At 34.6% G+C, this 24,922-nt stretch overlaps 1 protein-coding gene across 4 annotated transcripts; it reads right to left on the bottom strand.

Annotated features, from left to right (window-relative positions):
* Positions 1 to 519: 519 nt before the first annotated feature.
* Positions 520 to 21,084, bottom strand: LOC147073382 (synaptic vesicle glycoprotein 2C-like). 4 transcript variants are annotated; one of them, XM_085945180.1, is made up of 12 exons: positions 20,960 to 21,084; positions 20,649 to 20,810; positions 17,821 to 17,982; positions 14,428 to 14,590; positions 13,083 to 13,204; positions 10,630 to 10,874; positions 8,963 to 9,111; positions 6,105 to 6,243; positions 5,311 to 5,458; positions 3,760 to 3,916; positions 1,754 to 1,881; positions 520 to 1,310 (listed from the first exon to the last, which is right to left on the bottom strand). In XM_085945180.1, exons 2-12 carry the CDS (start codon positions 20,758 to 20,760, stop codon positions 1,228 to 1,230), a joined length of 1,608 nt encoding a protein of 535 aa, XP_085801306.1. In that variant the 5' UTR covers positions 20,761 to 20,810; positions 20,960 to 21,084; the 3' UTR covers positions 520 to 1,227. The 4 variants fall into 4 exon arrangements, with proteins under 4 accessions (XP_085801306.1, XP_085801308.1, XP_085801307.1 ...); XM_085945182.1 differs by having other exon boundaries at positions 20,649 to 20,807; positions 20,960 to 21,057; XM_085945181.1 differs by having other exon boundaries at positions 20,649 to 20,832; positions 20,960 to 21,044.
* Positions 21,085 to 24,922: the final 3,838 nt, after the last annotated feature.

The following is a 24,922-nucleotide window of genomic DNA, read 5'->3' as shown; positions in this document are numbered from 1 at the left end:
ATATACAACGTTTCTAAATTTTCTGTTGAATCATATAGACTTGACTTGACTAGAAATGTCATTTAAGATAAACAAATATAGAATACTGAAATTTCATATTGATTTCCATAGTAACGAACGTACATATTAATAATTTAGTTGCTAGGACCCCAGACCCCTAGCAACAAATAATAGTGAATTGGATTACGGATTTCTTCGGAAATAACTTTTCATAGAAAACAGAATTAACTGAAAATGAATTCAATTCTACTTAAAGATGGTTGAAAGTATTAAAAAATGCATCTGCATCGTGTTCTGATATATTCTAAAAGTTTCAAATGTCTGGCTAGTCGGGAAGTGAGTTAAAAATCGATTGCAATATTTGTACTGGACAAAGAACCACCGGACAACAAAACCACCGAATAAAATAATAATGCGAGCGGTGGCCGCGCGGCATAAGCGTTTGACTATAAAGCCGTGGGTCCCAGGTTCGAATCCTGGGTCTGGCAAGTACACATATTGTTTTTCAATTTGTGTGTGTCAGGGTATGGACCTAATAGGTTGAGCAAATGGCTGACATCCATTTCTCGTAAAAAACAAAATCTGTCAATACAACCTCCACTCTGTGGAGGCCCATATGATCCTATCAGGATCGGACATGGTCGGAAAAAAAAAAAAAAAAAAAAAAACGTTGTAACGTTGTAAAATGAAACTCTGGGTTTCTAACATTAAATTTATTTTAGAAAAAAATCTTTCGTTACAACCACTGAGTCCTGAAGTGGGGAAAAACATATCAACTACTTAATCTTCGAACCAGCTAACTGCACTTTTGACCAAAAATGAGATTTGTTATAAAGTATGTTTTCTATGCTCACACAAAATTTTAAACTTCTAAACCTATAAATAAATGCGTTATCGTTCTTCAAACAAATCCCCCAACTGCAGGTGCCAACTTTCCAATTTCTTAAATGGAACAACTCCGCTTTTTATATGAAGTTTCTTTATTATAAAAGGGAAGCTAAAATAGTGTATTAATTCATAATGCAGCTTAGCTTATTTGTAATAAAAAATCCAATTTTTGGAGTTGTTAAATTTTGCGCGATAGTTAAATTATTAAGTTTTTTATCCTTCCTGGACAATTTTCCCAAATTTCCGGTTCAGAAGCCGGTATGTAGATTAAGCAGTCGATATTGAAAATAAAATAATGTGATTGTTGCCATACATGGGATATTATAGCGTATAAGCAGTTCATGAAAACACAATTCCCTTTTTGGCAAACTTTTCTTTTATAGTTGACGGCTTAGGCCAAAGCAGTATCGTTGCGAAGCAAACTGAAATTGTAAAAAAAAACATCACGTTAATGAAATCGGTTATATAAATATTTTGAATGGACAAATATAATAAATGAGTTACAATTTATATTTCAAGAGTTAAAGCGAAAGCTCTGCTCACTAGACGCATCTAGCGGAAGAAATACTAAACTTGCAAAAACATGAAGAATAATATATTTAAAATCAAAGATAAACTTATAATTTAAAGAAATATTATATATTAATGTGCTTTCATTAAGGATATAATCATATTAATATTTTATGATTTTGTTTACGAATAAAATCAAGTTTTCTTTGAAGTGTGAAAAAATATTTGAATAATTCGAAGTTTCAGTGTATTTCATAATTAATTTAAAAAACATCGATTTTTCTATAAAAAAATAATATGTAATAACTTGAGCTTCATATTTTTTGTAACCAAGCCGAATCTATGATTTACTTACTCAGGCCTTCTACTCCAAATACGATGAAAGTATTGGAACAGCTGTTCATCAGCATGATGCCAGCGACGTTCGACCCAATCACTGCTCCAAGGCGACCGCACATCAATGATATGCACATCGCCATTCCTCTGTGAAAGAAAGAATAAGAAACAAAAACTAGTTAGAAAGACTTCATAAACTCTACAATCTCCGTTGCTAACCGTTAAAAGCCGGTTTTGGCCTAATTCTCAGAGGGAGGTCAATTTAGTTGATATTATAGCGCCAGTACACGTGCATGGATTTACTGGCAGCAACAGTGTTTTAAACTATCGTGACATTAACTGTTTCCACGTAAAAGTGCTGACTGTCTTTCCAATTTGTTCTTTAGGAGTGAGCGAGACGCGATGTTGTCATTGTATGGTACTATTTTGTACTATTTGACAGGTAGTGACAATCGGTCAACCTGAAAAATGTATAAAAGGGACGCGCACCTCGCGCCCTTTGTCTAATATTTCTAAATCATTCTCACGCGTATATCTTGTTTGCTGTATATGTACTCGAATTTCCGTTGAATAAACTTTAATGTTTTAACTTCCCTGAAAGCATATTATTTCCTGATCATCTTCTCGCCATCTAGTCCAAATACATCCTTGAAGGTAAATCACCCGACAATTACCATCAAGACGACGGTCTTTAAACGTAACAGCTGTGAATACTACTCAGGAGATGTACAGAAGTCCAGTCTTTGGTATGGAGACGAAGGAAGGATAACACCATCAAACCACATCAGGTTCCTGTCAACACAATATACCTGTTTCCTTTGCCTTCATACCTGAGGGACATAACAGTACCTAGGTCGCACTTTCTGTCTCGTTTATTACCCTTTGACATGATATATTACTAGCTGAAATATCCGGCTTCGCACGATGTCACTTCATTGATTGTTATACATTCATCTTTCTAACAAAACAATTATAATTACAATCTGCATTATTAAAATACTTGTTATACAACATGTAAACAATAAAATAATTATTCTGACAGCCAAGGCAGTCAAACAAAAGAAATTAAAATCGAATCCAAAATATTCCAAATTTTGAATTGGAATTGGGAGGAAAAGTATTTTTTACAAACATCGTATTTTTTAATATGGTAATACCCACGATGGCCGAGTGGCTTAAATGCCGGCCTATAGAGTCGAGGGTCCCAGGTTCGAATCCTGGGTCTGGCTAGTACACATATTGTTTTTCAATTTGTGTATGAGTCAGAGTATGGACCTAATAGGTTGAGCAAGTGGCTGACATCCATTTCTCGTAAAAAAAAAAACAAAAATCTGTCAATACAAACCTCCACTCTGTGGAGGCCCATATGATCCTATTAGGATCGGACATGGCCGAAAGAAAAGATACCCCGTTTACACGTGCATGGATGTATTGTGCATAGGAAGAAAATGTATGGGGAAATATATTGTATTATCCTACAGTTGGCAAGATTGCGTGCATAAATCAAACAAGATTGGAAGATTCCAAATTGTGATGATTTATTGCGCGCAAGTAAGATTATTTTCGATCTGCGCCTGCGCAGTAGAGCGATAGAGAGCGAGATAGCGATGGAGACATGCCGGTAAAAAAACGAACTACTCATTTTGAGCTCCGATTTAATTAAACAGTAGTATAAAATGACAACCTTGCGTCTCGCATACTCTTGAAGAATGAGATTAAAGAGACAATCAGCACTTTTACGTCTAAACAGTTATTGATATGACAGTTTAAAATAAGCACAATTGCCGACAGTAATTCCATGCATGTGTACAGGCGCTATAAATGTCAGTTGAGGCCAATTATAAAAACGAAATTAAGCAACAGATTTTGACGATTGTATTATATTTTGTTGATTATTATAATTATAACTGATTGACTCTCCTTTTCATTGTTTGTAGGTCGAGCATTAAATTTAGAGCACTGATAGATCCATATTACAGTATTACTTAATTCATCTGGGTCATTTATCAACGTAGAACCATTCACCTGAGCTTTGTTGGAAACAAATCTACTGATACGGCCGTTATCACTGATCCTCCACTTCCTGAACACATCAGGAGCACCAGTAATATTATGATGAGATAGTCATTCGCCGCCCAATACAGCCCAAGTGTGCAAAATGCTGGCATACCCAGTAAAAAGGCTGAAAATCGAAACATAAATCAAATCATAACATAATCGAAACATAAAAGAAAAAAAAGTAAACATATTATTAGATTTATGTAACTAACACGTTTTTAAAAAGATAGGTAGACAAATAATTACAAGATAAAAAGAACTTTTTAAATACAATGTTTTTAATTTTTCTGTTGAATCATCATGTTCAATATGCTCAAACTTGTACTTAAATTAAATAAAAAACAAACAAATATAGAATACTGAAATGTCATTTTGATTTCCATAGTAACGCACGTATATATTATTAATTTAGTTGCTAGGACCACCCAGTTAGCAACCAGTAATAGTGGATTGGATTACGGATTTCTTCCGAAATAACTTTTCATACAAAACAGAATTAACTGAAAATGAATTCAATTCTACTTAAAGATGGCTAAAAGTTTTAAAATAATGCATTGGCATCGTGTTCTGATATATTCTAAAAGTTTCAAATGTCTAGCTAGTCGGGAATTTAGTTAAAAATCGATTGCAAGATTTGTACTGGACAAACAACCACCGGACAAACAAGAATACGAGCTAATAAAAACGTTGTAAAATGTACACGAAACTGCTTTGGACAAAACGTAAAACAATCCATAAAAATGCCATTATGAAAACAAAACAAACATTTAAGAAAAACATGTTTTTGATGTGGCGTGCAATCATCGCGTGTATGCTACCTCTGGTCATGTATCAGTGACGTCCCTTGGGGACAGGCAGGTCATACGTCGCGTATGGGCAACACATTATAAACAAAGGGAGACAAGGCAAGTTACCAAGGTCCACGACTTTTCAGCGTTGGGGATATGTCCGCCGAATCCAGGTTCAGTGGCGAAGAGGCGCTGTGTTCTTAGATATGTGTTCTGAATTCCACAATAGGGTGCAATAATTACGTACCCTTGTAGTATAGCAACACGGATTCAATCGCCGTAGACGCCCCCTTCTCATTCTGTAGTTTGTAGCAATTCTTCTTCTTCTTTCATCCCGTCAACCAGCATTGGTGCACAGGGCAAGCACAAGTCCACGCCACTTCCCTCGATCCATCACCAACTCGCTTTTTATCGCTTTTGTAGCACCGCTGCAGGGTGAGGGAGGACCGGCCACGACAACGAAGCCCTTGAGGCTGTGCTACAAGGGTAATAGGTAGTACAACAATGGTTTACGCGCTGCAGGTCCCAGGTCCACATGGCGGAAGGCGCAGGATGTTGTATCGAATAAAAGAAAGTAGCGCCATCCTGTATTCCGATACTGGAGAGTGATTGGATGAAGTAGTCATATAATGTAGGAAGAAACTGTGTGCATGTACAATAATTATGGACACCGTGTACCTACAATAATTAATTTAGGATCCGACAAAAAAATGATAGTCATAAAACTTACCAAGAATCACTTTCTTCCCAATTATATTTATAATTGTCCCAATAATGGCATAGCATGCGCAAAAAATGACACCCATTACTAAACCAATTTGGAATATTAGCACTGGAGTGTGCGATTGACATGTTTCACCGGAAATCATAGTTGAATTCTGCAAAATGTAAGAGTATTGGTACTTATTTAATTGGTTATATATCCATGTTGAGAGGAATTTGATTATATTGCCAAGATTGGCATTTACTATACTGAAAAGCATGGCCTCCACATCTTGAAGCGGGCCCTCAGGCCAGGACCTTTGGTGGGCCCCCTATCTATCACTAAAGTTAACGGCAGTTTGACGGTATGTAGGTATCGTGGTTAGGTGAGGTGGGCTGTCGAGATTCGATATAAATATAGCACACTACACTTTGTCAGTTATAGTTATCTGTTTTCATTGAACTAAGAAAACGAATTGAATTTGGAATTCGTTAGTTTTTTTAAATTCAATTATAAACTGCCGAGACCAAATCGGACAAAAATAATTCACACTTATATTGGATCTTCACAGCCTACCTCCACACTTCGCTAGCATTTTCCAAAAGGTGTTGAAGATACAATTCAGTGTATTTTTGTATATTTTAATACATAGGTAGGTACATCTTCTTGTTATGGTCGCGATAATACGTACTGTCAGCAGTAAATACATGCACGTATAAACAGGGTAAGTATTACGATAAATAATTACTGTTGTAATTTATTTTATATTACTTAGTGATGTTTTATTATACACAATCCAAATATAGTAAAAAATTCTTTACCATTTCTGAATCGGTATTTTCAGTTATCGCGGTGTTAAAACCATCAGCCATTATTTCACAAACAGTAGCAGGTTCGCCGCTTGCCCTGCTTTGTAGATTATTTAGCATGGCTGGAAACCATAAGTAAAAACTATTGGATCTGAAATATACACAATAATAATATTAACTACAAAAGTTAAAGAAATAGTTTTATCGAATGAATGTTTTTTACTATAAACATAGATATTTTTTTTATTTCTAAGAGTTTATCAGCTGATGCAAACGATCTTTGGTGCAGGTTAAGGCCTGAATAAAAACGATGCATAAGTGCGAGTGAGAAAGTATTCGGCACCCTTATAATCTCTGCGATACGCGCTAGAGCAGGGGGGGCAAACTTTTTGGATGGAGGGCCAAATTCAAGAATTCAAAATGAGCGGCGGGCCGCAAGTAAAAGACCATTTTTAGATATACACTATTTATTATGACGAAAAATAAACATTAATAAAAATAATGAGAAGAATGAAACTGTTGTACATTTTTTTTTAAATTCCGGTGTTAATTTTGTAGTTGATATTCTCAAAACTGCTTGTAAATGGGCATCGGAGATATTTGATCATAAAGAATTTTTATTGAGGTTCATGATCAAAAATGTTTGTTCACATATATAGGTTGATCCAAAAATAATGAACATTTTTCTTGCATAATCTTTAAGTTGGTCGAATTTGTCTGAATTAAGGGCATTGTAAAATTTGAAGATTTCTTCACGACGATGCAATTCTCTTAAATAAGTCACACTGCAGATCAATAATCTCAAGTTGTAGCTCTGTCGGCACACTATCAATATCTATTGAAATCAATGTTCAACGTAGAAAATAGTGGTTACATAATGTGAGACGAGACGCAAGAAGGCGTCCTGAGATAATACATTTACGAAACAACAAATTCTTCAAATTTTAATCTATTAATATTTTTTTAAAAATTACAAAAAAACTTATTCGTAATCAGAAGTACAATTAATAATGGCGGGCCGCAGTTTGCCCCCCCCCCTGCGCTAGAGTAAGATAAAAGATTTACAGATGTGTGAGATGATTTGCTATGGTGTCGCCGCCAAATCTTTGTTTGTTGCTTATTAAGCGTCGATCACCTGCGAGCGTGTGTTGCTAAAATTTATATTTTTGTGTTAAACATAAAGTCAGCGGTAAATATTTTTAGTTAATTAAATATAAAAGATGGTTATGTGTGTTGTATTAAAGTGGGTAGCCGTACTGATAAGCAAGAAGGTGGTATTACGTTTCATAGGTAAGTTGATACATGTTCGTGATAATTTATTTGTATATTATTATACTTTTTAATATCAGTGACCTAGTGTTTCTGTAAAATAACTTAAATTGTGGATATCTTTACCCAATGGTTGCATTTTGACAGCTTAAAAATAGATACTATATAACGTAAAAAAAAATCGAAAATTATATTTTAATTCTGAGCGTCTAGTGCGAGCAGTAGCGAAATGGTCTATGGTTTCAAACATTTGTATACGAATGCGTTCGCCCGCCCACAAACCAAACGCATGGCACGCAACTTCATTTAGCAATGCAAAAGGTGGCGTCTAGATATATCTATAGTCTAAGGTGCTGGTTTAAAATGTAGGTATACGTCAACGAACAGCATTTGAAACCAAATACATCCTAACGTATCTCTTGTGTCTTTTATGGCATGTGCCAAATCTACGATATCTAAGTATCTCGTTGGACCAGAGCCTAACCTTCAAATCCAATTTGAATAAGATACAAGAGAAATCATTATATTAAAAAAATTTTATTCAAAAACTAGCAGAGGTTATGTGATATACCTACATAATCCTCGCAAAGCTTTGCTTGCCCTATTTTACTGGGTAACCGAATACTTTACCCAATGACGTCCCGTAGGGGTAGGCAGATTGAGCGTCGCTTTGGGGGCTGCAGTTACTCGAAGGGCGGCAAATCGAGGAGAATCATTTGGGATACATAGAAATAGCTACCTAAACGTAGTCATAACGAAAACACCTTTCCATTAAAAAAATCAGATCACTGGTTTTGTCGGCTTCGCGATATCTAGTTTACTTCCGTTCCCCTTTGACATCCTTGGTGACTAGAAACGACACGTGCAGATTTGCGAATAATTACAGTTTGATATTTTGTTAATAATGTATCCATACAACACATTTCTTAGATATTGGACTCATGAAAGGATGATAAAAATATTGTATGAAAAATGGGGTGGCATTTTGGCGCTGCCTAGAGGCGGCATTTTATCTAGGGACGTCATTGACTGTACCCCAGTTTGGACCTGTAGTGCATATTATTATGTCATCAATATGCATACATAACTCTATACGAGTACATAATAGTAAGAAATATTCTCTTTTATCCCAATATCTCAGCTGCGGATACTATCAAATCGTGTCCAGAAACTTGTACGTGTGCAGTTCGCCGTATCACACTTCACCGTGAAATGTTGTATCGGAAACATATGGCCGTATATTAAAGACCGTCCAACCCCTTTGGGTCCTATTTATAGTACTGACATAAAATTCATGTCTAGACAAAACACGGTTTACACTTTACAGGAAGCCAACAGCAAACAAAATTTTAAAATAGCCGATATACTGGATTATTTGTTAGGTTAGGTTAGGTTTTCATTCTTGAATAATTATTTATGAATTTCGCCAAAATCGGCCATGAAAATTGAATTAGCGTTCATATTGAATCTAATAAAATTGGAAACCGTATGGTATACGGTCATCTCTTTCCGATAGAAAGCTCACGGTGAAATGTTTTACGTACAATTTACATGTAACCGATATGAAAACATATGTAAATTAAAAGAATAAAACTACTTACAAGGCAAATATGTTGAAAAGGTTCAAGGCTGCTAAAGCTAAGCATGGCAGCAAAGGCATTTGAAAAAGAGGTATTATTTGCTTTAAGATAGAACTGCAGACACTTTCATCATCAACAATTATTGATGGAAGACACTTCAACTCTTTCACCTGTGAAACAATTCAATCATTATAATATCTTCTTATTCCTTCTTCGAACATGTCCCCCCCCCCTCAGTTGGAGCTTATGGACAATACACGGCGCCTCCAAAAATCCGTATCGCTCAACAGTCTTCTCTCGTCTTCCCAGGTCATGCCAGCATCTCGTAGCTCATCCGTATACACTCTGTGGATAGTATTCAGCTGACTATCAGAACGTCGGAAGGTAATCATTTTATATTTAACATAGGTACATAATTTTGAAAACACTTCTTAGAAAATATATAACCAATAGAAAAATATTGAAAAAAAAATACAACACTCAGCTGGAATCGAACCAGTATGTCTCGAGTTTCGCGCCCATGCACATAAGCCACTATGCTATAGGTACCATACTTAATTGCGAAAAAATTTAACTAATAGCTACTTTTCAAAAAAAAAAAAATTCTATTGGTTACTTATAATATATTTTCAAAAAAATACAAGTACTTATGAATTTACTAATATAGCTCTTCAATAAAGTTTAAAATATTAATATTTTATAGCACGTGACATTGCTGGTCGCCAAGGGAGTTAAAGGGTAACGGAAGTAAACCAGACACGTAAACCAGTATTGCAATCTCTACTCATACGAAATCATTTCAGGATAGCCTGTTTTATTTTACAACGTTTTTATTAGGTCGTATTCTTATTTGTCCGGTGGTTGTTTATCCAGCACAAATCTTGCAATCGATTTTTAACTAACTTCCCGACTAGCTAGACATTTGAAACTTTTAGAATATATCAGAACACGATGCCAATGCATTTTTTAATACTTTTAGCCATCTTTAAGTAGAATTGAATTCATTTTCAGTTAATTCTGTTTTGTATGAAATGTTATTTCGGAAGAAATCCGTAATCCAATCCACTATTATTGGTTGCTAAGTGGATGGTCCTTGCAACTAAATTATTAATATATACGTGTGTTACTATGGAAATCAAAATGAAATTTCAGTATTCTATATTTGTTTATCTTTAAGTAGAATTGAATTCATTTTCAGTTAATTCTGTTTTGTATGAAAAGTTATTTCGGAAGAAATCCGTAATCCAATGCACTGTTATTGGTTGGTCTGGGGTCCTAGCAACAAAATTATTAATATACACGTGCGTTACTACGGTAATCAATATGAAATGTCAAAATGACATTTCAGTATTATTTCTATCAAGTACAAATTTTTTTTATCGTTTAAGCTAGTCAAGTCAAGTTTATATGATTCAACAGAAAATGTAGAAACGTTGTATATAAAAAATTCTTTTTATCTTGTAATTATTTATTTTTATGCCCAACATCCTAAATACAATTTAAAGTTAAAACTACACGGATTCGGAAACGATCAGGTGTTACAATAATAATTAGGGTATTGACTGCATTAGAAAATCTAAAATTGTATTGAAATTGGTTAAAATATTGTGGTATTGCGGTTTTCAGTCGTCTTCTGAAACTATTACCTGGTGATAAAATGAAAGGCATGATTAGTCATAAACTCCTACCGGAAATTCCTCCATGTTCTTCCGTGTATTTGTGGCGTAAATCTGTTTGAGAATAACCAGTGCTTCGTCTACTTTGTCTGTGGCATACAAGTATTTAGGGCTCTCCGGATATTGAAGCAAGGATAATAAGAATATCAAATTAGGCAGTGCACAAATCCCAATGTATAGACGCCATGGTGAATATTTTATTCCCAAGAACGGAATCTGGAATTCCCACTCCGCGCTGAGTATGATCCATGCTATTGCTGTAAACAGTGTAAACCAAAGAATATTTATTTATTTAAAATAAAAATAAAACATTGTAGACATAAAAAAATAGTTCAGGACGTTCACAACATGATATTTAAATTGAAAGAGAACTGGTTCGAAGCGAACGAATTAAATAAAAATGCATAACAATAATTTTACCCTCAGGGGGGAGAAAAAAACATAAATATGCAACACATCACGGAAAACGTAGAGTCTCTCATGAAACGTGGTAAGTTTTAATTGCACTCCCAATTTAACGAATTTCGGAAATTACCATCCGCCACTGCCATGGAGATTTTTTTCATAATATTTTAATTATCGCATATCTAAGCTTCCTACTTATAGCTTTTTATTATAATAACATGAATTTAATCAAATCGTGTAATTCCGAGTCAACCAATTATGTAGATACCTAAGTAGTTTGCAAACATCTTTACAATATTTATACTATATGTATTGTGTAAACTTATATATCGCTTGAGCAAATATTAATTTATTTTATAACTCCCAGATAAAGCGAACCATAATATTTATATCTTTCACATTATTAAAATTATCAATATAGAGTCTGGACTATTATTTGAGGGAGCCTTATGAACTTTTTCTATTCCAACATAAATGAGAAAGAATATCATCATCATTATTATCAACCGGGGTCGACCCACTGCTGTATAAAGGCCTCCTCTAGGTCCCTTCATTCTTCTCAGTCCCTAGTTGTTCGCTGCCTCAAGCATCCACCGAACTTTATGAATCCGTCTATCCAGAATACATCATGAGATAATAAGATATTATAAATTACAAAAGGCAAAATGTTGCATTTTTTCCAAAATTACGAGTCGTTTGCAAACTCCAATAGAAAGTTTATCGAATATATTTGTTTTTCTTTCACCATCTCCGTCCCTTATATGTTGTATATTATGGACATCACATGGCGTCTCCATAAATCCATTTTAATAGGCATACACATTTTTTAATAAAATAAAAGGCGCAATACACGTATTAATAAAATAATAATTTCATATGTTACTGCAACCATAGACATCTCGTGTAGGTACCAAAATATGGTATTTTAAAATAATTTTAAATTCAAACGCCCTCTTACCGCCCATGATGACCGAGTGATTACGCATCAGACCGATAATGTCGCGGATCACGGGTTCGAATCCCGGGTCTGGCAAATTCATATAATATTATTTATCAATGTGTTTTTGGACCCAGAGTATGGACCTAATGAAATCAAAGTGGTTAATATTCATTTCTCACTTTCCCACTTTGTGAAGACCATAAATCATATTATTCTTAGGATTTGACATGATTTTTAAAAAATTCTAACGACAATACATATTTTGCCTATATGATCATGAAATATTGATTTCTTGAATAAGAAAAAATTGTTCCTAATAATGACATACATCTTTCCTACAAAGTCTACAGATTATTCAGACTAAACTCCCAAAAATACGCCAAAACAATGTTTAACCTTTGCAAGTAGAGTTGGGTTTCGGGAATTTCCCGACGGGAATTCTCGAGAAATAATAGAGATTGTCCATCCCGAATCTCGAGAATTGAAATTTTTAACATTTCGGGAAATCCCGGATCTCGAGAATCTTTTCTCGGGATTCGAGATTTCTTTATTCTCAAATATTAATTGAAAAAAAAACGATTTTCTATATAAAAACAATTAAGCCAACGTCGACTCAAAATGAGCGCACTTTTTGCAACATCAGGGAATTTTGTGTTGCAAGAGCATACGCGATTGACGGTCTGTGGTTTTTGAAATTCTATTTTAATAAGTAGTGTTTTGAATTATTTTTGTTTTCCTACTTCGGTTTTGTTTGTCTTCTTACATAAATAAAAAAAAATCATATTTTTTTGGAATTTGTCTGTTTTAACACTGATTTTAGGATTTTAACAGGTTTTTTTTAATTTCCCGATATCTCGAGAATTCTCGAGAACTGTTTTCTGGAAATCCCGAATCTCGAGAATTCAAAATTTCATAATTTCGGGAAATCCCAAATCTCTAGATTGAGATTTTCTCGGGAAATACCCAACTCTATTTGAATGGCATGTGCGCTAAGTAGGTACTCGTCTAAGCTCTACCGATTTGAAGCAGTAATCGTCTTGATGAATCGAAGTACCAGCCTCCGATAGAGGACGGTACGATTGGAAGAAAAAGAAGAAGAAAGTAAAGTCAATCAACTTACCAGGTAAAAGTATCAAGCCCAAGGCGATGAAGAATGACACTCTTGCAATCGCTTGCGATCGTCTTTCCTTTATATTCAATTCACCGGTGTATGCATATATGCACGCGCACCAAGATGACACACTGTAAAATACATCGTTAAAATATATAATCCATCATAAAGTATATAAGGTACTATGCTCGATTCTGAGCGGAGCATTTGGGTCATGGCCCCCAAAAAGAGGGGGCTGATAGAGCAATCGCAAATTTACTCTAATAGTAAAAAAAGTCGCCTGTGACGCTACTTTACGTCAGGACTATTAAATATTTTAAATATGTGGTATTATTTTGAGGTACTTTTTCCGAATTTTCACTTTGCCACCTCGATTTTTGGCTAAAAAGTTGAAAAATGATAATGAATTTTCCAATTACAAATCTTTTCTGGTGTTATACCCCATTTACTCGTGCATGGATTTACTGTTGACAGTAAGTATTATCGCAGCCATAAATGTATGGGTAAACATGTATTATCCTGCAGTTGCAAGCTTGCATGCATGAATCAATAAATTTTGGAAGCTTCTGAATTTTCATGCATCAGTAGGGCTTTTTCGATCTGCGCCTACACAGTTGAACGATAGTGGCGAGTCTGTCGACAAAAAACCGAACTATACTCATTTTGAAGTTAACCGATTTTCACTGCCTGTCAAATATTACCATAAAATGACAACATCGCGTCTCGCTTACACTTGAAGAATGAGATTGGAGAGATAGTCAGCACTTTTACGTGTAAACAGTTATTGGTCACGATAGTTTAAAATACGCACTATTGCTGCCAGTAAATCCATGCACGTGTACAAGCGCTATTATGCCGTGTCCACATTGGAAAAAAGTTGCTGGCGACCTCATTAAATTTCACGATATTTATCATACTTACTTAATTTATATGACCATCAATTATTTTAATCGAAATTTAATGAGGTTGCCACCAACTTGTTGCCAATGTGGACACCGCTTTATAATAATAAAATATTCATTTACGGCAACATGCAACATAATAATATTATGACCGTATCCGGAAAATTGTACGTATGCAGTTCACCGTAACACGATTGACCATGAGCCATTATATCGAAAACAGCGGTGAACTGAGTAATAAGAGACCGTCCACATTGGCAACAAGTTGCTGGCAACCTCATTAAATTTCGATTAAAATATTTTTTGGTCAAACAAATTTTGATAAATATCGTGAAATTTAATGAGATTACCAGCAACTTGTTGCCAGTGTGGACACGGCATAATACGGCAAACTGGATACGTGCAATTTACATAGTAACCTATTATGATAAACTAGATAATGAGATTCTTACAAAAATCCGGTTAACACGCGTAGTAATATGAACATCCAACCGTACGGTGATATGCTGGATAGCAATGAACAAATTGTGGCCAGAAATGCTCCTGGTACCATAGTTCCTCGCCTACCTTTCGTGTCAGACAGATAGCCCCATAATAGAGAACTGGAAATGATCCCTTAAATTCGACGAATAACAAAATAAATTACAACAGATAGTCAAAATGTAGGTACTTACCTAATACAATTTGTTAGAGCAGGGGTTCACAAACTTTTTCGTCACAATTTTGAAATCAAAAATATTTGGCGGGCCGCCCTTTTTTTGTAAATATTTTCTGTTTTTAAAAAGTAGAAACATAGTTGTGGGGCTATATTTTTCAACAGAAACGGTAAAATTTGACAGCTAACAACACAACAACAATGACATATTAAATGGACGACTCACTTCATACCCGGCGCGCACGAGAAATTGTGCATGAAAGTCATTCACAGATGTATAGGTAGATGTCACGTGACCATTGACGTATCCGTTTCCATTATGCGATACAAGCTTCGAGAATTTATAGTAATATAACCTTTATTGTAATGGCGTATTAGTGTCATGACTCATTGCGTTAGAAACAGATTCTCGGTTACTTACGACTTCTCGGAGATTAGACGCAAGTGAGCGCAGCGAATCACAGGCGACTGACTGTCCAATGGTTCCTGCCATTCAATTGCATTGAATAAACATTCATCAATATCTTAAAATGGCATTTTATAAATAATAAATAATACTAACACATGCAAAGTGATATCCAATTTTTCTTGGAGTGTTTAGTAGATTTTTTTACAATTTTTAACTAGGCACATTGGCATTTTGTAACACAATAATAACGGTGGAGTCGAAACCTGACAGTCAGAAATTTTGTATGGGCAGACCCAGCGGTGTCGCCAGACCGCTTGCAAGCAGAATGTTCATTTGAGCGTAGGATACCGATATTAAAATATGAATTTCGCCATCCGGCAGACCCGACACAAAGTGAGTGTCATTTTATTTTCTAGATGCTTCGTCCATATTAATGTCATTGCACAACAACTATGCCAGCGGTGCGCCCGTAACTGCGCCTGTGCCGAACCCCCCTCACTTCAGTTTCTGACCATTCATTCTTGCCGGAGGATATTTAATTATAAATGTAATTTTTAATATTCGATATGAAGAGTAATAAATAATACAGATTTAACACGAATCTCGCGGGTGACATACTCCTGGACTTCCCGTCTTCAATGGAGAGCCGGAATAAAGTTTTGTAGGCCTAACCGTGCAGCTTGGTCACATAGTCAATTAACAGAATATGAAAGGCTTATGACGTATAACTTGGCTATCTGGATAAAAAGGAATAGTTTGTAATTTTATGTAAGATTTTGCTTTTTGAATTTAAAAGAGATGGAAGCAAGAGATGTAAGCGTGAAAGAGAGTTAGCATGTAAGTCTTTTGTAGCGACTGTATCACTCACTAACTTGTCACGTGAGAGTTTTTTCTTTTATTTAAAGGAAGTCGAAAAAATACGTAATCACGAACGGACGTGGAATTGAGTTCGCGAACTCGCGCGCCAAAAATAAAACTAATGTCGGCCATTAATAACTATAATATAAGTGATATTATGATATAGTTAATTAAGGAACTAAGTTTAAGGAACTATAGAAACGATAATAATAAATATCTATGTCACTGTTTAACATAAATTTCTTTCTTGTAAAAAAAAAAATAATCATAGAAAAATACAAAGCCACGTGCTTATCAAAAAAAACAAGGACTTTTATTTAATTAATTTTTGTGAATCCTGAGTTCGACACCGTTTTGAGCTAGCCCAGAACTCAAGATATCTCACGGGACACATAAAAAAGTCACGCTGGACATAATTGGCCGGCGGGACACATTTTGTGACACCTGGGTTAGGGTAAAAAATTATTGATGCAGGGTGAGGACAACGATTCCTTTTAATCAAGCTGATTTTAGATTCCCCATCTCCATCAGTCATGTAACTCTACTCTCTTCGACCATGTCTAGTAGGATCATATGGGCATCCACAGAGTAGAGGTTTGTATTAACAGATTCTGTTTTTTTACGAGAAATGGATGTCAGCCACTTGCTCAACCTATTAGGTCCATACCCTGACTCACACACAAATTGAAAATAATATGTGTACTTGCCAGACCCAGGATTCGAACCTGGGACCTACGGCGTGATAGTCCAACACTTAAGCCGCGCGGCCACCGTGGACCATGCAACAAGCTGAGTAAATTGACTAAGGCACATCGCCAACATGACCACCAGTCGTTGCGATTTGACCCTCCCCCCCACAAATGGAATAGTAAAAAACTCAAGCCAATTAGAATTCTAATTCAAATTCCAAGTACCGACCCTCGGTCGATAGTATTAATTTTTCTTTTTATTTATTTTTCAAAATATCAATGGGATTCGTTTTTTAAAAGCTGTGATTAATAGATATTATATAATATCAAAATATTTAACGTAGGTATAATAATATGTGTATTATAATTACATCTTCTGACGTAAAAATGACTTTACGCCAAGAATAAATTATTAAAATGTTCAACATACTACATCAGCTAGTAAGTAACACTTTATAATTCTAGCAGAAAGCCTCAGAATAATCCGTACTAACTGGAATCCAATCCCGAGCCAAAATTCTGATCCCGGGATTGGCATTTTTATCCATTGTTGATATAAAATTTTTATATTTACAAATAACATTGATAAAATCGGTCAAAAATAAATCTAGTATAATTTATACTATTTATGACATTTATTGCTAATATTGTATACGTACAATGTCAGAAACACATAAATTTAATGGAGTAAATAATATTGTAACATAAATAATATTGTGAATTAAATATGAGATTGCTGTTTTTGATAGTAAAGACTTAATGAATGGGTTAGCGAGATTTAAAATAGTAAAGCAAATCATGGTGTACTTATGGCCTTTCCGCTTCATAAATCTAATTAGTCAGCCAAATACTGCCGAAAAACGTATCAGATCATGGTGGAATTACTCTGTTAATAGTGCGAAGCATTGTTTTTTTCCAGTCTTTCTCATTTTTATTAATTTATGTGAAAAAATAAAATGAATCGGCAACTTTCACATAGGTATAAATAAATCAAACTTCATTCAAACTCAGTTTATTTCTAAGGTATTCGTATGTTATTAAAAGTATTTTTTCTGTTATATTTTCGTTTTTACTTTATTTTCCATAAAAATTGATAAAAAAATCAATCCCGAAAGTTTCAGGATTATGTTTATCAATCCCGGGATTCATAGGTATCGAAAATAGCTCGGGATCCCGGGATTGGAATCCCGAGTACTAACTAGATTAATAATATTATTTTAATAGAACTGTTAACCTATAAATATTGCTGAAGACAGGAGTGACATCCCAAACTGCGTCAGATCAAATTCACACTGTGCCGCTTGTAAAATGTACCCCGCTCCCAATGACTCCATGGAAACTGCCATTAGTGAAGTTCCACAGGCAAGTACCACGCCATTATTGAATCTCCCGTGACCTAAATGGGATTTGAAAACATAATTTTAATACATAAAAAACAACTGTGAAAGTCACAAACGTCTTGGTAAATGTGCCGCAGAGGTGGACATGAGATTTTACAACTTTCTTTTTAGACCAAACCAAACCTAACCTAACCTAACATAACCTAATCTAATCTAACCTACCCCAAGCTAATATTACCTCATATAATCTTAGTCTGTGATAATGGTGTATAAAAATTTATGAAAATTTCAAATTTTCAATTAACGATTATTGGATCGAAAAGCCGATGCGCCGACAGAAAAGGGTATTTATTATAATTGTCTACATGGAATAAACTGTTTTCGTAAAAAAAATATTAAACCTCGTGTCCACCTCTGCGGCACAATTACCAACGTTTTTTGTTAAGAGCATACTTCAGTGAAACGGCAAATAATTTTCAACTATAGGTGCGACGAAATTTTGGACTCGCTGGCAATCGGAGAGCGAAAGTCGAGCTGTAACCACGTCAATTTGTTTCGTGATGGCGACGGGGGTATTATTTCTTAAATCCTGTAAAGATGACTAAAAAACGTTACCCATTTACTTGAAAAAGAAAACATGTCAATGAATATATTATTATTGTTACTAATAGAACAATAAACCGAACATTAAATGGACGCATGTTTAATTTTTATGACAAATTATATTTCGTCCGGTCCGCGTCATTTACACAATCCGCGCATCGCCTAGTCACGATCCTTTTTAGACTGTGCCCCGGCTGAGGTTTAAGCCTTAAGTCCACGATATCTGAGTAATTTATGTTGACAGCTGTTTCAGGCTATTAACCCATCTTGAAACGGTCGACTATAATAAATTGGTATGGGAGATTCGGAATCATCGAATCCGTTATGGTTTGCTGCTTCGATGCGTGATTGCAATTAAATGCGACAGAAACTCGTTAGACAAGTACTCTAGTCGAAAATAAAAAAGGGGTTGTGTGTAAGTATTATCTTTGCGACTCAATGGGTAACTCTGAAATTCATTTTTACATACCAACCCAAGAAATTTCAAGTAATATACCTCCATTACAATCAAGTAGCTATGGAACATCTGATAACCAACCAACAGGATGTGATCGAGATTTCTCGTGTCAAGAATTCTCAAGAAAAAATGTCAAAAATTTCAAGATTCGTTTCAAAATTCGAGATAGTATTTATTACTAGGAAATAATATATCGAAGGAAAATACGAGCTCAGTAGAAGCTGCCGACTATAATTTGAAATGGTATAATTCTATTAAAAGTAGGTACCTACAAGAAAAATTAATTCAGCAATAAAATATTTTTTCGGGAAGAAAACCTTTAAAAAGACAACTTTGATTCGGCAGCAAAAAAAAAATTTATAAATGAATCGTTAATCAAATGTATTGAAATCATAAATATTTGTTTAGTGATATATCTATTGAAATGTTATGCGTCAATTACACTGAGCTCCTTTACGAGCTGTTTGTTGGCGAATTTAAAAGCGGGCGATTCAGCTACTGCGATTTGATGATTACACACAAAACTTTCTATTCGCTGAGAAGCCACAAGCCATTCTTGTCTACGTTTTGACAGAACGTAGTTCGTTTTTTTACCGGGAGGTTGGTACTGCGCTCTACTACGCAGACGCAGTAGGCCCACACGCCGGCGTGTAGCGTGTAAAGTTGACCGGCTTTCAACTTTTCTCGGTAGAGTGTTTACAACCTGCTTATTAGCTTATTCGATGATTACACTGGGCGACTTTACAGGCAGATTGTAAATTCGCCAATAAACAGCTCGTAAAGGCGTAATTAAGGCTTTAATGCTGTACTCATAGTATGAAATATTAATATCCAATTTCATTAATTTAAATTTAATTGTTATTGACAAAGTATTATCGGATGGATAATTCAACGTATTGGTAGATTATTTGTGTTGCATTTTGAATTTGTTTTGATAAATGCCTGTTTTGTAAAGATTATTCAGTTGAAAATGTCCCTCTGAGGCTGACGAAACCGGTCCAGATTTATTTATTAAAAGTGGAAAAAGTACTTACTAAAATAATTGCGTTTATAATAATATAATAATAATAATAGTACAATGCATTTCCACAATGAATTGATAAGGCTATACCTCGGTTGAGGCACGGTCTAAAAAGATCGTGGCTAGGCGATGCGCGGATTGCGGGTCGCGAGTGCAAATGACGCATGTCAAACGAAATATAATTTGTCATATAAATCCAACATGTGTCCATTTAATTTTCTGTTTATTGTTCTATCAGTAACAATAATAATATATTCATTGGCATGTTTTCTTTTCAAAGTAAATGGGGAAACGTTTTTAGTCATCTTTACACGATTTAAGAATAAATACGCCCGTCGCCATCACGAAGCAAATTGACGTGTTTCCAGCTCGACGTTCTCTCTCAGAATGGCAGCGAGTCCAAAATTTCGTCGCGCCTATAGTTGAAAATTATTTGCCGTTTCACTGATGAATCACCTTAACACAATAAAAGAAATTATAAATTAAGATATTTCTCGAGAAAAATCATTTTCAAAATCGAGAATTCTCGAATCTCGAGAAATGACAAAAATCGAAAAATCACAAGCTCCACTGATAATGTCATAACGTGCATATTGTTTTGTGGCAAATTAGGAAAATATCATTTTTCAATGTATACATACCAGTAAACTCAAACGCCTCCTCGAAGTCATAGGAATGGTTTGTTTTTTCACTATTTATATTTGTAATATTTTCTGGAATATCCATTCTAGTATTATTACGATCCATCTCCATTTTGATTATTAATAATTTTATCAAATAAATTGATTTTGCACTATTACCTACTACGAGGATACAAAATGAAAACTGATAAATTATAATAATTTTCATTCATAGTTACCATTGATATACTACAAGTAGTATATCAATGATAGTTACATACAAAATTTATTAACAATATATTTTTTTAGTTGTGGTAGGTTAGCACTACTACCTTTTTAAATTATATTAAAATCACATAAAATTAATAGCTTTAACGAAAAAGACACTAATATTATCATATTAATATAACACTATAGCATTTCCTAGCTACGAGTATCTTTCCACTATCATGGCAAAAACGTATTTTACTGTTCCAACATTTCTTTATTCGTTTTCTCGTTTTGGCTATATATCTGTTATTCGTATTATATTATTTACTTTGACTTATCTGTATTAAATTTTACAACCACTCTCGGGTATAATTGGTTACTTTTAAAACGTTATAAAATAATATTATTATAGTAGTTTCTGTTTTAGGTACTTATCTTATTCCGCCTAGTACTTACCGTGCCACGTCGTTTCCACCGCTAACTACTGGTGGGGTGTAACCAGGAAACTCATAAATAACGGGAACTGAAATACTTAACGGGTGTGGAGAAGCAGGCAACCGATCTCGAGTGTGGAAGAATACGAGATAAACTTAAACACGTGTCAAGAATACGTCATACGTCGAATACTGACAACTGCTCTCGGTTTATGCAATGACGCTCATTTAATATTAGTGTATCGAAGGTTGCAACACATAATATTGCACGTCTATAATGCGTGGTTCATTTTCGTAGGACACTCACACATTCAAAACTCTGCGTCAAAATGTTGTGGATATAGCCTATCGGAATTTTATTTATTAATCTGTTCTGTGAATGCGACCCACGACTTCCTGCAAACTGTCACACCAACTAATATATTTTTGCATATATGCGTGGCCTATTCGTCTTAATTATTAAAACCATGTCCGTTTGTGTCATCCACGTCGCGCTGTGTCATCGTTTAGACACGCTGTCTGGCAATGTACCTTGTGGTAAATACTATTCCATTCAACAGCATTCAACTAAACAATCTAGTTATTTTTGTTACTTAGGGAGAGGACTCATACCCACGGAACACTCCCCCTCCCCCCTTTTAGTGCACGCCTGAAAAAAAATGTTACATATCCTAAACAACACTAATAAAGTAACTGATTACCGAAAAATTGAGTTTCTATATAGAAAATAATAGGTAATTAAACATTGAAATTTAAATTACCATTTAAGATACCCAATATTGGGCAACATTACCTATCCAATATTAGGTATTAATAGATGCATCAGTATAAGTTGTCCACTGAGTGAGGGCGCCACATGCTAGCATTATTTGACATATCATTCAACACATTTTATACTGTGATGAACTTAGTTCGAAATTCGAACATCGAACGATTTGTGATGGTAGATCTATAGTAAGGTAAGCACAAGTGTTATTCGTAAAAATAAAAACAATTTCTTTTATTTTTAATTTCTTTTATTTTGTTAACTGTCAATTCATGGTGGAACTGCATTGTATTGTTGTTTTTATTTAATAAAACGTAATTTTTTTGTAGTACTTATTCCACTTTTAATCAAGAGATTAGGACCGGTTTCGTCCGCCTCAGAGGGACATTTTCAACGTTGGAAATAAAAACAAGTTACAATATATTATCGTCAGCTGAATGCAGAACTATTCTAACTCACATTTGAAATATTTTGCAGAAGAGTTTTTTGAAACAGCCTACTTCAGTTATTTATTATTTATGTGGACAAGTGTATGCACCATTTTTTTCATCAATAATCCTACTAAAATATGATGCATCCATTTATCCATAAAGATAATAAATAATTTCAGTAAGTTGTTGCAAAAATCTCTCTCCTCAAAAATTTCCAATGTAAGTTAGAATAGTTCTGCATTCAACTGACATTATGTTTTATTGAGGATGTATCTATACAGCCACATCTCAAAAGCTTCAAGTCTCCGTGACATCTCTTGGTTTAGCGTCCATACTTCCATACCATAGAAAAGAATTGAGAGAACATACCAATGTACCATACGCAGTCTCAGACCAATTCGATCCATATTTCTAGTTCCTATTGTTAGGTAGGTACTTGAATTCATATTTGCTTTCACAGTTGATTGTAACACACTCAAAGTAGATAACAATAATTATTATGTCAATGATCTTTATCTTTATATAGGGCAGTTACGTACTGAAAAAGATTCTGTTATCTTAATTATTGTCGAAAAACTTAGGCTTATATATTTTGCACAATCATTGTACATAACAAACATGCCAAAAAAGTCAAAGACATTCAACTAATGAAGAGTGACTACAAAGAGATTGACAAAGTACTAGAACGTGTGAACGGAAATTTGTACGTATGCAGTTCGCCGTTCGCCGTCCGCCGCACCATGAAATGTTTTATCGGAAATATATGGTCGTATATTAAATACATTGAAGTTAATCCCTCCAAACCAAAACCCATTATAAACCATTATAAACCCATCATAAAATATTAAATACAGTCCAAACTCTTTGGGTCATATAGTACTGAGATAAAATTCATGTCTAAATAAAACACGGTTCTTGTCGGTTTACTGGAAGCCAGCGGCCAACAAATTTTAGCCAATATACTGAATTATTTGTTAGGTTAGGTTAGGATATGTTAGGTTAGGTTACCTTACGTTAGGCTAGGTTTTCAGTCTTGAATTTATGAATTTTGCCAAAATCAGAGATGACCGTATAGTATACGGTCATCTCTTTTCGATAAGAAAGCTCACGGCGAACGGTACAGTAAAATGTAATACGTACAATTTACATGTAACGGTACTAGAAGAGTATTAGTGTGAGACTTGCTACAAAAAACAGATGCGCTGCGTCATATTATATTTACTCAAGGGCATTCAAGGGCCTTTAATAATCCGTACGGAAATTAATCATGTTTTTGTATAAAATATCTTGACATCTACCGGAAATAAAATTATTGTAATAGATCGGCATATTTTACTAAAATTATACGCTTTTAATTATCAGCCTTCAAGAAAATATTTTAAAATTAAATCAGTTATTTAATTTAATATATTGAAAAATGATATAGCTCTTATGGTTTTTTGTTAAGGATTTAATTACATTTTAAAACTATCTATGTTCCGAATTGTACGATATTATTCTACGTTGACATTCGTGTATCTATCAGTAACGAAGACTCCATCTTATGCTATTATTTAAACCATACTTTCTTAATAAAAATAGTTGGTACAGTTCGGTTATGAGGAATACAGCGGAAAACATATTTTGAAAATACCCGATATACTGGATTATTTGTTAGTTTGGGTTAGTTTAGGTTAGGTTAGGTTGGGTTAGGTTAGATTAGGTTAGGTTAGGTAGGGTTAGGTTAGTGATACACCCCTGTTACAGGCGGGCTTCTCCCGGTGTAAAATAATCATTTAGTAGTCATAAGTCGAAACGTAACCCTGACCTCAACTACGTAATTTTATTTTTTTTTTATTCATGAGTAAAGGCCTTCGTCCGGTGCGTGAAAATCACTTACTGGGCGGAGGTGTAATTAAGATAGATTTTAAAGTATAAATGATGATGGATGAAAGAGATAATTTTAAGATTAAATATAAGTACTTATTCATATATAATAAATTTTGCCGCGCTTGCCGGCAACGTTCAAATTTCCACGCGCCTGCGCCGGGGTGGTCCTCGTGATTCGTCAAATCAAAAACATCACGCGATAAAATTTGGCCAATCACAAGAGTCCTTTTTGCTAGACAGCGTGGGTACGCGAAATTTAAAAAAAAAAAAAGTTAGTGAGCGTCCCTTTTCCAACATGTACGGACCTGCGAAACTTATTGTTAAAACAAAATATGTAAACGTGTAAAGAAAATGTAAAATATAAGATAATACTAAGTTACGCACGAGACAGACGTGGTTTCATTTAATTTCTCCTCAATTTAAAATATCTTTTTTTGTGAATCCGGGGTTCGATGGACACCTGAGCTAGCCGCTGGAACCCCGGGTATCTCATTAGGTTAATCTAACAAATAATCCAGTATATCGGGTATTTTCAAAATGTGTTTGCTGCTGTATTCCTCATAACTGAACTGTACTAAATATTTT

The sequence above is a fragment of the Rhyacophila brunnea genome, unplaced genomic scaffold, assembly GCF_057557595.1.
Source record: "Rhyacophila brunnea isolate RB1 unplaced genomic scaffold, BYU_Rbru_1.0 scaffold_18, whole genome shotgun sequence".
Taxonomy (NCBI): domain Eukaryota; kingdom Metazoa; phylum Arthropoda; class Insecta; order Trichoptera; family Rhyacophilidae; genus Rhyacophila; species Rhyacophila brunnea.
Note: the sequence above shows the minus strand (reverse complement) of the source record. Positions and strands in the feature narration are given on the sequence as shown.